Source organism: Lutjanus erythropterus, chromosome 13, assembly GCF_056507025.1.
Source record: "Lutjanus erythropterus isolate fLutEry1 chromosome 13, fLutEry1.hap2, whole genome shotgun sequence".
Classification (NCBI taxonomy): domain Eukaryota; kingdom Metazoa; phylum Chordata; class Actinopteri; order Lutjaniformes; family Lutjanidae; genus Lutjanus; species Lutjanus erythropterus.
Genome location: NC_139329.1, coordinates 26,150,708 through 26,163,041, shown reverse-complemented (window position 1 = coordinate 26,163,041; position 12,334 = coordinate 26,150,708). Strand labels below are relative to the sequence as shown.

At 36.5% G+C, this 12,334-nt stretch overlaps 1 protein-coding gene across 2 annotated transcripts; it reads right to left on the bottom strand.

Annotated features, from left to right (window-relative positions):
• Window positions 1-2,414: 2,414 nt before the first annotated feature.
• On the bottom strand, window positions 2,415-12,329 carry pstpip1a (proline-serine-threonine phosphatase interacting protein 1a). Of its 2 annotated transcripts, none has more exons than XM_084733344.1 (15): window positions 11,643-12,329; window positions 10,344-10,444; window positions 10,178-10,252; window positions 9,684-9,718; window positions 9,463-9,569; window positions 9,281-9,343; window positions 8,685-8,789; window positions 6,528-6,573; window positions 6,187-6,266; window positions 4,844-4,942; window positions 4,644-4,740; window positions 4,363-4,450; window positions 4,147-4,232; window positions 3,288-3,385; window positions 2,415-3,186 (listed from the first exon to the last, which is right to left on the bottom strand). In XM_084733344.1, the coding sequence occupies exons 1-15, from the start codon at window positions 11,670-11,672 to the stop codon at window positions 3,055-3,057; spliced, it is 1,242 nt and encodes a 413-aa protein (XP_084589470.1). In that variant the 5' UTR covers window positions 11,673-12,329; the 3' UTR covers window positions 2,415-3,054. The 2 variants fall into 2 exon arrangements, with proteins under 2 accessions (XP_084589470.1, XP_084589471.1); XM_084733345.1 differs by having other exon boundaries at window positions 3,288-3,382.
• Window positions 12,330-12,334: the final 5 nt, after the last annotated feature.

Below are 12,334 nucleotides of genomic sequence, written 5' to 3'. Positions count from 1 at the left end.
GGAAAGTTGTGGCATGTTCAAAAAGACTCAGCTGTTCACAAGGCACTTTGTGAAACACACGACTATATCAATGATATCACTACATGGGCTCAGGAACACTTCATAAAACTTTTATCAGCAGTTTTTTTTTTTTTTTTTGTGGGAAGTAACAAAGTACAAAGGGCATTATTGATTAGTATGCCCTTCAATCACTTACAGTTAAGATTACAGACTCTCCTCACCTCCTTACACTTGTATTTTTAGTGTAATCCCTTTTCAAAAAAAAAAGGCAAAATGCATAATAACTAACTATTGCGATAATATTGTTAGCATAAATTCTTTTTGCCATGCCGAACCATAGATTTTGGGAGTATAGAGAAAAAAAGGCTTCATGAGACCTGAAGTGTGTCTCAAGTTCTGTTGCTGACATTCAAAACTGACTACACATTGTCGCATAGTTAATGTTTATTATTATCAGTATACATATATACATATATATATTTCATTTTATTTGATGTTAAAATAGTTTAATAGTCTTTTAATTATATTAATATGACATGAGGTCCAGTGGCTCTGTACAAAAACAACTTGTAGAAATGTCCTTCTTCTCGACTTTTCTAATTTTAGTACATTTCAGTACTGCCTTCACTTTTTCTCTTTCACCTACGTAAACCAGAGCCTATTTTTACACAAGTATCTGTACTTCTACTTGATTAAAGAATATGACTTGGGTCTACCTCCCACTATGCCCCTGCCTTTAACTGTTTGTAGACCTTCACACCGTCTTAAAATGACAGCTTTGGTTATTTGATAGACACAGAGTTAGCGATGCATCACCCATTGCACAGTAACAAGATACCTTTGAACCAGATAGAGCAGACTGCTCAGGCGCGTCACCCAAGAATAGTGTCCGACTGCCTTTCAGCTACGTTGTTCTGGTGTGGTCTTCTTTTAATCCTCACTAATAAGTATAGCCTTCCTCACAGTAACGGGGTCATAACAGGAAAAAATAGTGCAGTGTGACTTTGTCACATACTATACACACTTCAAAAAAGAAAAACAAAAGCTGAGAAAACTCATAAGTTCAAGGCAGCTGTCTTCACTTTCGGGGGTTTTGAATCAAACTCAAACTCAAAAGTTTTTAAAATAAAACAAAAAAAAAGTTTTGCTGACCTATAGTCTTTTGTTTGAAGAAAAAAAAAATGTATTTCAAAAATTGTTGAGCAATTTAATGTTCTCAATTGCAACCATTTCAATTTAATCACCTAAATGATGGCAAATTGGATCCACAGCTCAAAGTCAACAATTTTTGATACAAGATTTTTTGGGGGTTTCTAAAACTTATAGATTCAAGTTTATCTACAGAAGTAAATTATCTCAACATATAATTATAGGTCAGCAAAACTTTTTCTTTTTAGTTTATTTCAAAACCCATATTAGAGTTTGACTTAAAACTCAAATTTAGACAGTTGCCTACAAAGTTTTTGCAGCTTTTTTTTTTTTTTTACATTCTAGATTTCTTAGAGAACAGGAACAAAAAACAATGTTGATGGTACATAAAGAACAAAACCTGATGATTTGTCTTTTATATTGAATAAATACATGTTATCATTCACAAATAGTAATCAGAATAGAAAAAAAAAACACCTACACAGAAATTATTCACAGGCCAACAACAGAAATGATTCAGCACTATGCAGGAATACAACAGTATATGAATAAACTTAGTGCAGTGACCTCGTGCAACAGATCACTAAATCTCGCAGCTGTCAGTGGTATGAGGAGCATTCAACACACCAGCTGTAAGGGCAAAGTCATATGAATATGTACCATAGCAATAAATAATTCACCATTCAACACTGTCTTGTGCCACTGTTTGGGAAAGCCCCTATCTGTAGGATTAATATGTGATACTCTAATTCTGATGGCAGCTCTTCATTCACAGGCCTCATTTCTAAAATGGGCTTCTGGACAGTTTTGATCGTGGGCATAAACTGCATGGAAAAACACATACAAGCAGTTTTTTATAAAACCACCTCACTCTGACGTGGAAATGATTTTATCTATAAGGAAAGTCTAGACTTGACCATACTGATTTCCTGTTGGTTATGTATGTTTGGTGCAGGTCGGGACGCGTATGCACACAAGCCTGTGGTGAACATTATTGCTATGAACAATGTGAATTTATTGCGAAACACTCTAAAGCTAAGCGTTTGATTTTGTTTCGCAACCCACCACTTAGTCAAATGAATAATGTGTAGCCTGGCTTCAGTCTCCTCTGCTCTTCCCAAAAATTGCTTTTCTATTTTTGTCCATGTCTGTTCTTGACTAAAACCTGCAATTTGTGCTGCATTACATCATGGGAAGGGGTGTTACAATTCACCAAATCCACAGTTTGTTTTGACTTTGACTATGCAGTAACAACTGTTTTTCCACATTCTTCTTTATAAAGGTAGAAAAGTGCCGCTGTAGGTTACTAGTCAGCAACACTGTGGTGTCTGTTTTGTTTCTTCTATGGATACACAGTAGGAAACATGCAAGTAGGTGGTGGTGGAGAGAAAAAAGGGGGAGAATTGCCAGATAATTTGAATTCTTTTTTCAGTTTAGCTCATTTGATTGTTCTTGATTGTAGGGCAGGTGCCATCAATTTTACATTAATTTGATATTAATTATTTTGGTGCAGTTAGCTTTCACACCTCATGTGAATCATACAATTTTCATAATAATCAAACGGACTGGACTTTAGGGTCAGGTGTACTCGGATCAAGCCCCCTTCGAGCTTGTGTGAGGAAGGTGTTTCATGCTCAGCATCTTTTATGAATCAAATGTAAGCGCACCATCAGAAATGATCTTGAGAACATTTTTCTCACGGGCCCGCGCATGGCGTGTACTCACAGGGGAGTGCCAAAGTTTGAAATTTTCTAATCCTACGCATAAGCATAGGCTTTAAGTTTGTGACAGAAATGTGAACAACAGATGAGATCAAACCATACGGTAAATCTGAAATGACGAGGCCTTGGCGAAATGTTACATGATGCAATGTAGTCCAGTCCTACATGTGGCTGTCAGATAATCTCATTCTTTGGTGAGGTAAGAGCCTGGAACAAGTCCAGTAGAACCATTTCTTTGCACCGTCCACCAGCCGTCCTCGCCTTGATCTATGACAACCACAATGTCCCCAAAAGATAAAGAGAGCTCATCGTCCACCTGAACAAGGATAGAAACGATCAGTACATGCTGTAAAATTAACAAGAATCAGATCATTTGTCTCATGCAGAGAGGTTAAACATCTGTACAAAGAAACTGACCTGTGCCTCGTAGTCATACAGGGCCTTGTACTGCTCACTGCTCAGCTGGGGCACCTGACATGCAGGAATGGAAGCATAAACTCCATCTGATGTTTCTGCTGAGGAGTTGGAAATATAAACATAATCAGCACACTCATATTTTACACCTCCCCCCCCCCCCCCCCCCCCCCCCAGAGAGTAACTAAGCTGATGGTGTGACATCTCACATCAGATCATTGGCAAGTTTAAAAAATTATTTCTCAACATGTTTGTTGCAGCACTGTCATCTCCCAAATGTGCTCACTTCAACTTATTATAAATTTAGTGTGTTTTTTTTTAGTGATCCTATAATTGTCAATGTGAAAGCTTGGTATTGCTTTCTTTATCAAGTTTGCATTTGTACTAATACCACTTGGAGAGGCAGAAGATGGAGAATATCCAGCTTTGTAAATGACCAAAAAAGATTTTTCATTTTATTCAGACCACTTGGCAGTACAACTCCCTTTGTGTCCCACTAGATGGCACTCTGATGGCTGAGAATGGCTGGCTTAAACCATTTATCCATTTATCCTAGTTTTGAAAGTGATTAAGGTGGTATTGCATTGCATTCAGGTTGGTGCCAAGTTGGAGGTTTGTGTCAGAATGTTCCTCCCAAACAAAATGTGGATGTGATTTCTTTAAACTTCTATGTTTTATGTTAGCTGAGGTACTCCACAATGTTTCCATATATTCCCTTGACTGAAGTCTGCAGACTTACTGGTGTTAAGAATAATTACAGTATGAGACATATAGTTGCTCCACACCTTATGTTGCAAGGATCAAGTGGATTTTATAGTCATATCTGTCATCATTTTGGAAACTGCAGTGTTACTTGACTTACCTACAGTACCAGTAGGTTGTGGAGCTGGTTCATTGAGGCTGATTTTGGAGCCACCGGAACAGTTCCCCTGCAGAAGATTTGAAAACCTGCAAATTTGGGAAATTATTTAGGAAGAAATATGCAAAATGTATTGGGATGATGAAAAAAACATTTTGTAGTAATCATCCATCATAACTTCTAATTTGGTGATGGTGCTTTCCATTTTCTAATTCTGACCTTTTCATGACTCCCCCGACGAATCCTGCGCTGCCGTTTCTCTCAGCTGCGGCATTCCCCTCGTAGTAATTTTGGTATTCAATAGGAGCTGTGGAAGAAGCATGGAAAGTCAGTAAATAAAAAACAAACAAACTCCTCAGTGGTTCACAGTGCATTAACCTGTTTCCAGAGGTACCAAACATTTTAGCAGCAGCAGCAGAGAGATAATATTAAAATTTTCAACTTAGAACATATTCAAATCAACATCAGGAAGGCAGCAGCCAGGCAGGTGCCTGCAGTACCTGGGGCTGTTGAGCCGGTGGTTTTCATCTCCACAAAGCTATTGTTGTCTGCAATGATGTCACAGTTTTCCAGCGTTTTCCTCACCTCCTCGTAACACTGAAAGAGCAGAATGAGTTTTAAAAATACCAGTGCGTTAGACAGGCGTACCGAGAGTCAATCATATACTAATCTGTGAAAATAGCTGCACGCAGACACATACCTCATCATCCTTCACACTCTGCATTGATAAATGGTTACAGTGCACCCACAAAGCATTCCTTAGAACGCTGAGGCGGTCTTCCTCTTGTTGCTGAAACATCTGCAACACAATGTGATCAAGAAAACAGTAAACATATATATATATATATATATATATATATATATATATATATATATATATATATATATATACATATATATATATATATATATATATATATATATATATATATATATATATTTATTTTATTTTTTTTTAAGTTATTTATTATTCTCTATTTTTATTTCCATTATTTCAAATTTCCTAACCAAATGTATCGCTATTACGGTTCATGTTTTTATTGTTGTTCTTTTATTTTGATTATTATTTGTTTGTTGGGGTGGGAGAGACATACAGAGGCTATAAAGTTGTTTGATACCTTTGCTTCCGTCCTTTTGAGAAGTAACTAACGTAAAGGACAACACATTAATAAATAAAGAGTATAAAAAATATCTGAAGTTTAAAGAATAGGGCCTTAGGTAAATAATTATTGAAATATACTGTATGTGTGTCTAGATTTGCAAACATTTTAAACAAACATTAACATTTTCAACCAAATCACCTAAGACACTAAGAAGCTAGAAGAGAAGCTAGAAGAGAAACGCAACCTAAACCTAAAAAAAGACTATTTAATGGTTTCAAGACATTTTTCATTACTGTAAACATTGGTTAAATTGGTAAAATACAATAAATACAGATATATGGCAAGTGGAAATTACAGTACAGTTTGAAAGGATTTCTGTGGAACCTTACTGCATTCACTTGGGAAAAAAAGTTCAGTTTTTCTGAATTAATGACGTTTTTTTGTGTTCAAAAATGAATGAATGAATGAATGAATTAATGAGATTGATGTCAGGGTAGAATAACTAGTTCAGAACATTGCTTCATTGTTTTAAAATACGTATATACTGTATGTATTTTACACTAGTAGTGCGCATTCACATTATTAACACTTCTGCTTTGCTTAGATTCTTGGTTTCTTCGTGTGTGTGTGTGTTGGAAGTTTTTTTTTTTGGAAGTATGAAAAAGCACTTGAATGGTGGCCTCAGTTCTGTTGATGTTATCACACATAACTGTGTGTCTGTGGTGGAACTTGGCTAGCCGGAAACATTTTGTTAGATGTGTGACTCACAATAATCTGCTTTTAGGAAGTATTGCACATCCTCATTGACACCACAGGCCTCGGGTATTGCCACTCTTGGTCTAACTCTGTACATTTTAAAATTCATCAACTCATAGCGTGCAATCCTCACTTGATAAAGAAAGTATGAAGGAAAAATACAGCTTCCAGTGCAGTACTTTACCTCACATGTGCTGATGTGTGTTGATTCCCACTCTTGGCGAGTTTTGTCAAGGTGTTCGATGTTTGACATGTATTGTTTCTCTAAAGACAAGTGAAAGAATTTATTGTAAAAAAGCATAAATAAGGATCTCCTATAACACTGATTTAAACTTTACATACATAACAGTATATGGATTTATTTACTTTAATGGTTTTTTGTACTGATTCTTGACCTATTTCTGGGATCCTTACTAAAAGGAAGTGAACGTTACCACCATCCTTAACAAACGTTTCGGGTGAACCATAGTGGCTTCCTCCTTCCTACTGTGCTACTATAGCATCCCACTTATCATTTGTCCTTACCGGCCTCTTCTGCAGCTTCTCTGCACTGTTTTGATTTGTTGTTCATCTGGAAAAAGAAAAGAGAATACATTCTGTCACACTGACTTTATATCAGTAAACCCGTGGCTTTCCCAATAAAATAAAGTTTATAGTTAATTCTTAAAGTTTGACATAAACTGTGTAAATTAGGCTTGAACCGTAAAACAAACCACAGGAGAGGTAAAGAGAATTGAACTGTCGAATCAGTCAGTGTTGTGGAGTTACTGTCAGTGTTGTTTTTAGAAATGATCCCTTTGGTTGCCAACACCGGTAATTCATTTTAAATATATGTCTTACAACTTTACAACTTATTTTATGCCTTTGATATATTTCTTTATGGTGAGAATCGTGTACAATAAACTTAAAATAACTTTTTAATCACTTTAAAATCACTATAAGTGGTGGTATTCCCACACTAACCAAATGTCATCAACACTCCCAACACACATTCTGTATCTGTCACACTGTATGCTGCTTTTGCACCCTGTTACTTGTATTTCAATTTTAATGGTGTTTTTTATACTCAATATAAAAAGTATAAAAATATAAAAATATTTATTCTTTTTAATGATGTGTGAATCTTAATACAAAGCACCATTTGTTGCATGTATTGATGGTATGTATTGTTAATGAAGTGCTCAGTAAACTCTCAAATGGCAGTGACCGTAGCACACAGACTTGTGTTTCTCTGTGCTAACCTTCACTCTGAGTTCAAGACTTGTGTACATGCAGGATTTTGTGAAATCACAATATGCAGCTTACTCAACATTGATGTGGAAACCTACACTGCACATACTGTACAATGAGAATGGACTTTTTAACATCTTATGCCCAATAGAGGTGATAGATAGAGACAAACAACCACTCATGCTCAAATTCACACCTACAGGCAATTTAGAGTTATTAATTAACTCTACAAACTCTGTACAGACCCCTCTCAGCCACAAACTCCCCCGCCCCCAACCGGCTGGGGGATTACCACCTACCACTCTGCCACCACACATCAGACATTAACTACTAATCAGCAGAGTAGCTGCATGTGTCTTCAAATATGTCTGGAGGAGCTCTTTAAAGATATTCATTAATACCAGCGCAAAGCCAGGATCTGTGATGTTATGAGGGTGTGTTAATGCCTGTGACATGATGGGTAACTTGCGTAATTGTGAAGGCCCATTTTAATGTTGAAAGGTACATACAGGTTTTGCAACAACATATGCTGCTATCCAGAAAACCTCTGTTTCAGAGGCATCCCTGCTTATTTTAGCAAGACCATACCAAGACACATTCTGCATGTGTTAAAACAGCATGGCTGCATAATAAAAGAGTTTGGGTACTAGACTGACCTGTCCAGACCCGTATTATGATGCAAAACATACTACAATGAGACTTTGTAGAAGTTGTATATCAAGAAAGAATAATAATCTTGCCCTTTACTGTGTTTGGTTGAATATAGATTGATTTGCAATCATTGCAATCTGTTTCACACAAAATGTCAACTATTGTGGAATCAGGGTTGTAAATAAATGGTCTGCATAGAGCTATACTGACAGGGTTTTTTTTTCTGCAAAAAAACTATAATTTCCTAATTAAAATAATTCAAAAGGCATCCAATTCTTCTAACTAATGTTTTCCTGCTCAAAATGCATTAGACTGCATTTTGGATGTCTGTGAAGGAAATAAAAACTATAATTGGAAAAAAAAAAAGTTTTCCTGCTGGACACTAGATGTCCACTATAAAGTACATACACAGTATGTGCACTGATTGCAAGGTGGGCTAGGATTGACTTTTAAGCTAGCTGTGAGGTCACAAATCATGGTCATACGCCCGCCCCTTAAAACCAGCTATTCAGTGAGGACAGAGAAACCTTCATCTTTCAGCAGATGAATGTGAAAACAACCCTCAACAGTCAAACTCTGCTCATATATCATTCTACACTGTGAAGCTCAAATATTCAACTGTAGGAACAAGAAGAAAAACATATTTTTGAGTGGAGGAGGGCTGTAAAGATTCATTGGTAACAGAAAACAGGACACTAATGTAGTCAGAATAAAGCTGAGAAACTGTAAAACAGCACTCATCCTTTTAGAAAGCCAAGCCTGAATTGAAATCATAGCACTGGACCTTCATACCAGATTTACCTTCTCGATCTGTTTTGGAGTGGCTGTGGGAGTGCTGCCCATCTTCTCGGCGGTTTGCTCTGCCTCATCTGCCTCCCTGCAGCGCTGCTCATAGGATCTTTTCGACTGGGAGGGAAACAGAACAGAAACCACATGAAACTGTATAACACCCTTGCTTTGTTCATTAGCACTTTGCTCGATGAATCTTGACAGGAAAGGGGAGGGGGAACAAGTTCAGTCAAGAAAAGAGGAGCCATGCATGTGCAGGAAAAACAAAGTATATCAAGTAAGACCTCACTTCCTTCTTTTGATTGGTGAGAAGTATAATCTAAGGCTCAAATATGTACACTCATGTGTTATTTCCTTGCAAAATAATATTCTTCTTCTTAAATCTTCAATATGCATGGCAGTGTTTCTCTGCTAAAGTATTTCCAGAATAAGGTATAGCTGCACTGCATGCACAGGATGTAGCTGCACTAAATCTGCACATGACGTAAATCACGCTGTCTACCACTACCACAATTATATAAAGAGTAATATAAATACACTTGCTGAAAGTGAAATAATGAGGTCTAATAATACAGATCATAATGATAGCATGAATTGACCTAACTTACATCTATTGTTTTCTTGTAGAGGGAGACTTTTGCCTTCTGGACCTTCTCCATGATGACTTCAAACTAAGAGGTGAAGGACAAAATGATGAAAAAAAAAGTCATCATAGCCTGAAAACCACAATGACAGAAGCATCTCTTTTTAGATTTCCTCTGTATGCAAATGATAGAAAAGACTTGTGTACCTTTTTCCTCTGTTCTTTCTGTCGCTCTCTAAACTGCTCCATTCTCTTCACCTCCTCTTTTAGGAGTGCAGAAAGCTGGATGTGCAAGTTTCCTACATTTTCAATTTCTGAAAAACACCAGGACATACAACTTTAAAAACTGAGAACTGGCTGAGACATGTATGAAGTACACACACACAAATTAAAAAAAAAAATGCAGGAAACATATCCTGTGTGCTTACGTCTTTTCATTTCATCAAAAGATGTTCTCAAAGTGCTGCAAAGACAAAATGAACATAGGGCATTCTTACAAGATGCTGAAATTTCGTGCACTTTAATGTTGGCTGCACTTTATTTAACAGTACACCAATAATATTAATTCTTTATTAGACCGTATTAGATCCTTTATTAGAAACTTACTAGACTTTTTTAGAGGGTATTTAGGAACATATTACACAGAACTGTACTGTAAGTTAAAGTGTATTGTTTTCTACAGTTAGACCCTGAGTGTGATTTCCCTTTAGTTTATGTTACAGTTCTATTGAAATGGTTCCCAAATTACCCTCTAGACTACTAAGGGTATAACAAAGAGTTTAATACTGACTGCTAAAGAACATATTATTTCTAATTTTCATCTAATTTATAAAGTGCGACCAAAATGTTTTCTGTATCTTCAATACTACAGAATAAATGTACTCCTTGCGAAGGTAAATGATGAGAACATTAATGCACCTACCAGATCTCATATAAACCCCCAGCCTTGCGGGCAATTGTGACCAGTTCCTTGCCATATTTCTCTTCTGCTGAAGCCCTACATAGACAAAACCCAAACAGAGCTGAACCACATTACATTGTGGTAATTTAACTCACACATGTGCATGAATAAAATTACACTGGCCCACCTCATTTTCAAGAGCTCCTCCATATCTTTGCACGTTCGTCGGCCATCATTAAGTCTCTGACTGATAGTCTCGTACCCAATATTACTGATGAAGTCCCCTCCCTGGAATCACAAATACCAAACCGTTAATTAATTAATACATTAAGTACTTTCACACACAATGTTAAGTGTTGGAATGAAAGTCAAAATAAATATGTCTGTTGGAAGTTGTTTTTTTTACAGTTTCTTTATTGCTTCAGTATTCAAAAGACCCAAATGATGACACTCAGGTAATATGTGATGATTTAAATGATATTCTGTGGCCAGCTTTACTTTGATGACTTCTGAGACTGATTTTTTTTTTCCGCACAGAGGTGTTGTGGTGGTATCACAGCTAGAATGGAAATTGTTACTCTGCATGCTGCTGCTGGGGTCTGAATAGAAAGCAGCCAAGCTGGAAAAGTACCAAAGAACCCTCCTCATATAAAAGTATTCTTACCGTGCTGAAATTTGAGCAAGGTGGAACGAAAATTACTGTTGTAAAAAATCTCTGATGTTCATTTCTATCGTTGTGGAGTTACAATTTACATGAGATCACTGATAACTAGATGAGAAGAAAGAGGAAAAAGGAAGCACACAACTTCACAAAGTAAACTGAAGCCAGAGCTCAACTGATCTGTTCTAGATGGTTTGCTTATGGTTCAAAAAACAGTACTGTGTTCATAACTGGTGACATGGATAAAATTAGCCACATTAACAGGAAACACAACAATGATACACAGCACACAGTTGCCACCACAGTGTTGCTGTATTTAAGCATTATTTTGGCCTCCATACAACTTTTTTAAAGTTGTACTGAGAGAGAGCTGTTTGGCTTTACAAGAAATAAAAATACACAACCCAGCACTAGAAATATATTTCTTTTGCTTATTAAAACTGCAAACAAAAAACAGTTAATGTTTTAATCAAAGCAACATTTCAGTATACATTCAGTGAGCTTCAAAGTGAGAAACAGAACAGAAAGGACAGATTAGAAGTCTAAAGACAGGACAAAGTTTTTAGCTAACTGTCATTTAAGTTAAGCAACAGATAATGAAACACATAACAAGTGTATGGTACAGAACATACTGTCCAGACAAAATGCAAAGCATAAATACAGTGGACGTAGAAAGATATATCCTCAAAACTCCAGTGAACATACTGAATACAACAACAGTGACTTTACACCTCAGTAAAAATCTCATGTCCAGCTTCAACTCTGAACTTAAACAACAACCACAAAAAACAACAAACGTATGGATTAGTAGAATCAATAACTCACCCAAAAGGCATCTTTAAATTGTAATGTCATCTTGGCAGTGGTTAAAAACAGTCCGTTTTGGCAAATCCACTCAACTTTAAGTCACTTTATATCAGCCAGCGGTGTAACAGGCTGTTGCTCGATGCAAGTGAAATGGCTCATGACACATTCAGGAAACCAGCTTTCAAACAGCAACACTCACTCACTCACTCATTTGATTTAAATGAGGAAGAGCTGCAACATGTCAGCAGTTAGTTACCACAACTGGACTGATAGCCATGTCAGCTCACTTTGGACACATGAAAGGAAAAGTAATTATGATAACACAGCTACAATTCAACAAAAAGTAAACAAAACAAGGTAGTCTCTGCAAATGTGATTAAAATCATATCCACAGTTGAACCTTGCTATTTTTTAGGTGTATATGCACGTAAGTAGTAGATGTAATAACAGGAATGACGTACAATATTATGCAATCTAATACAAAATTCCTGCAACATGTATAGTTTTGTAAAGGTTTTGAAGTTCAGATCCTCAGTCTGAGAGGTGCTGAAACACAACTGTAGTCATTTAAGAGAATGCTTTATGCCTGTTTTGCAATATGTATGTTCCTGTTATTTTTATCTTTATTAAGTGATGTAAATCCCACAACTGATGTCAAAGTACAGTGCAGGAAATCAACTTCATAACATCTTCATGGAAACAAATGAGAA

Coding starts and splice junctions, on each gene's coding strand:
- pstpip1a (XM_084733344.1), bottom strand. CDS start 11,672: ATGACATTACAATTTAAAGATGCCTTTTGG. Junction 6,574..8,684: donor CTCCAAAACAGATCGAGAAG/GTAAATCTGGTA, acceptor TTCTTTTTCCAG/ATGAACAACAAATCAAAACA. Junction 3,187..3,287: donor TGTATGACTACGAGGCACAG/GTCAGTTTCTTT, acceptor ATCCTTGTTCAG/GTGGACGATGAGCTCTCTTT.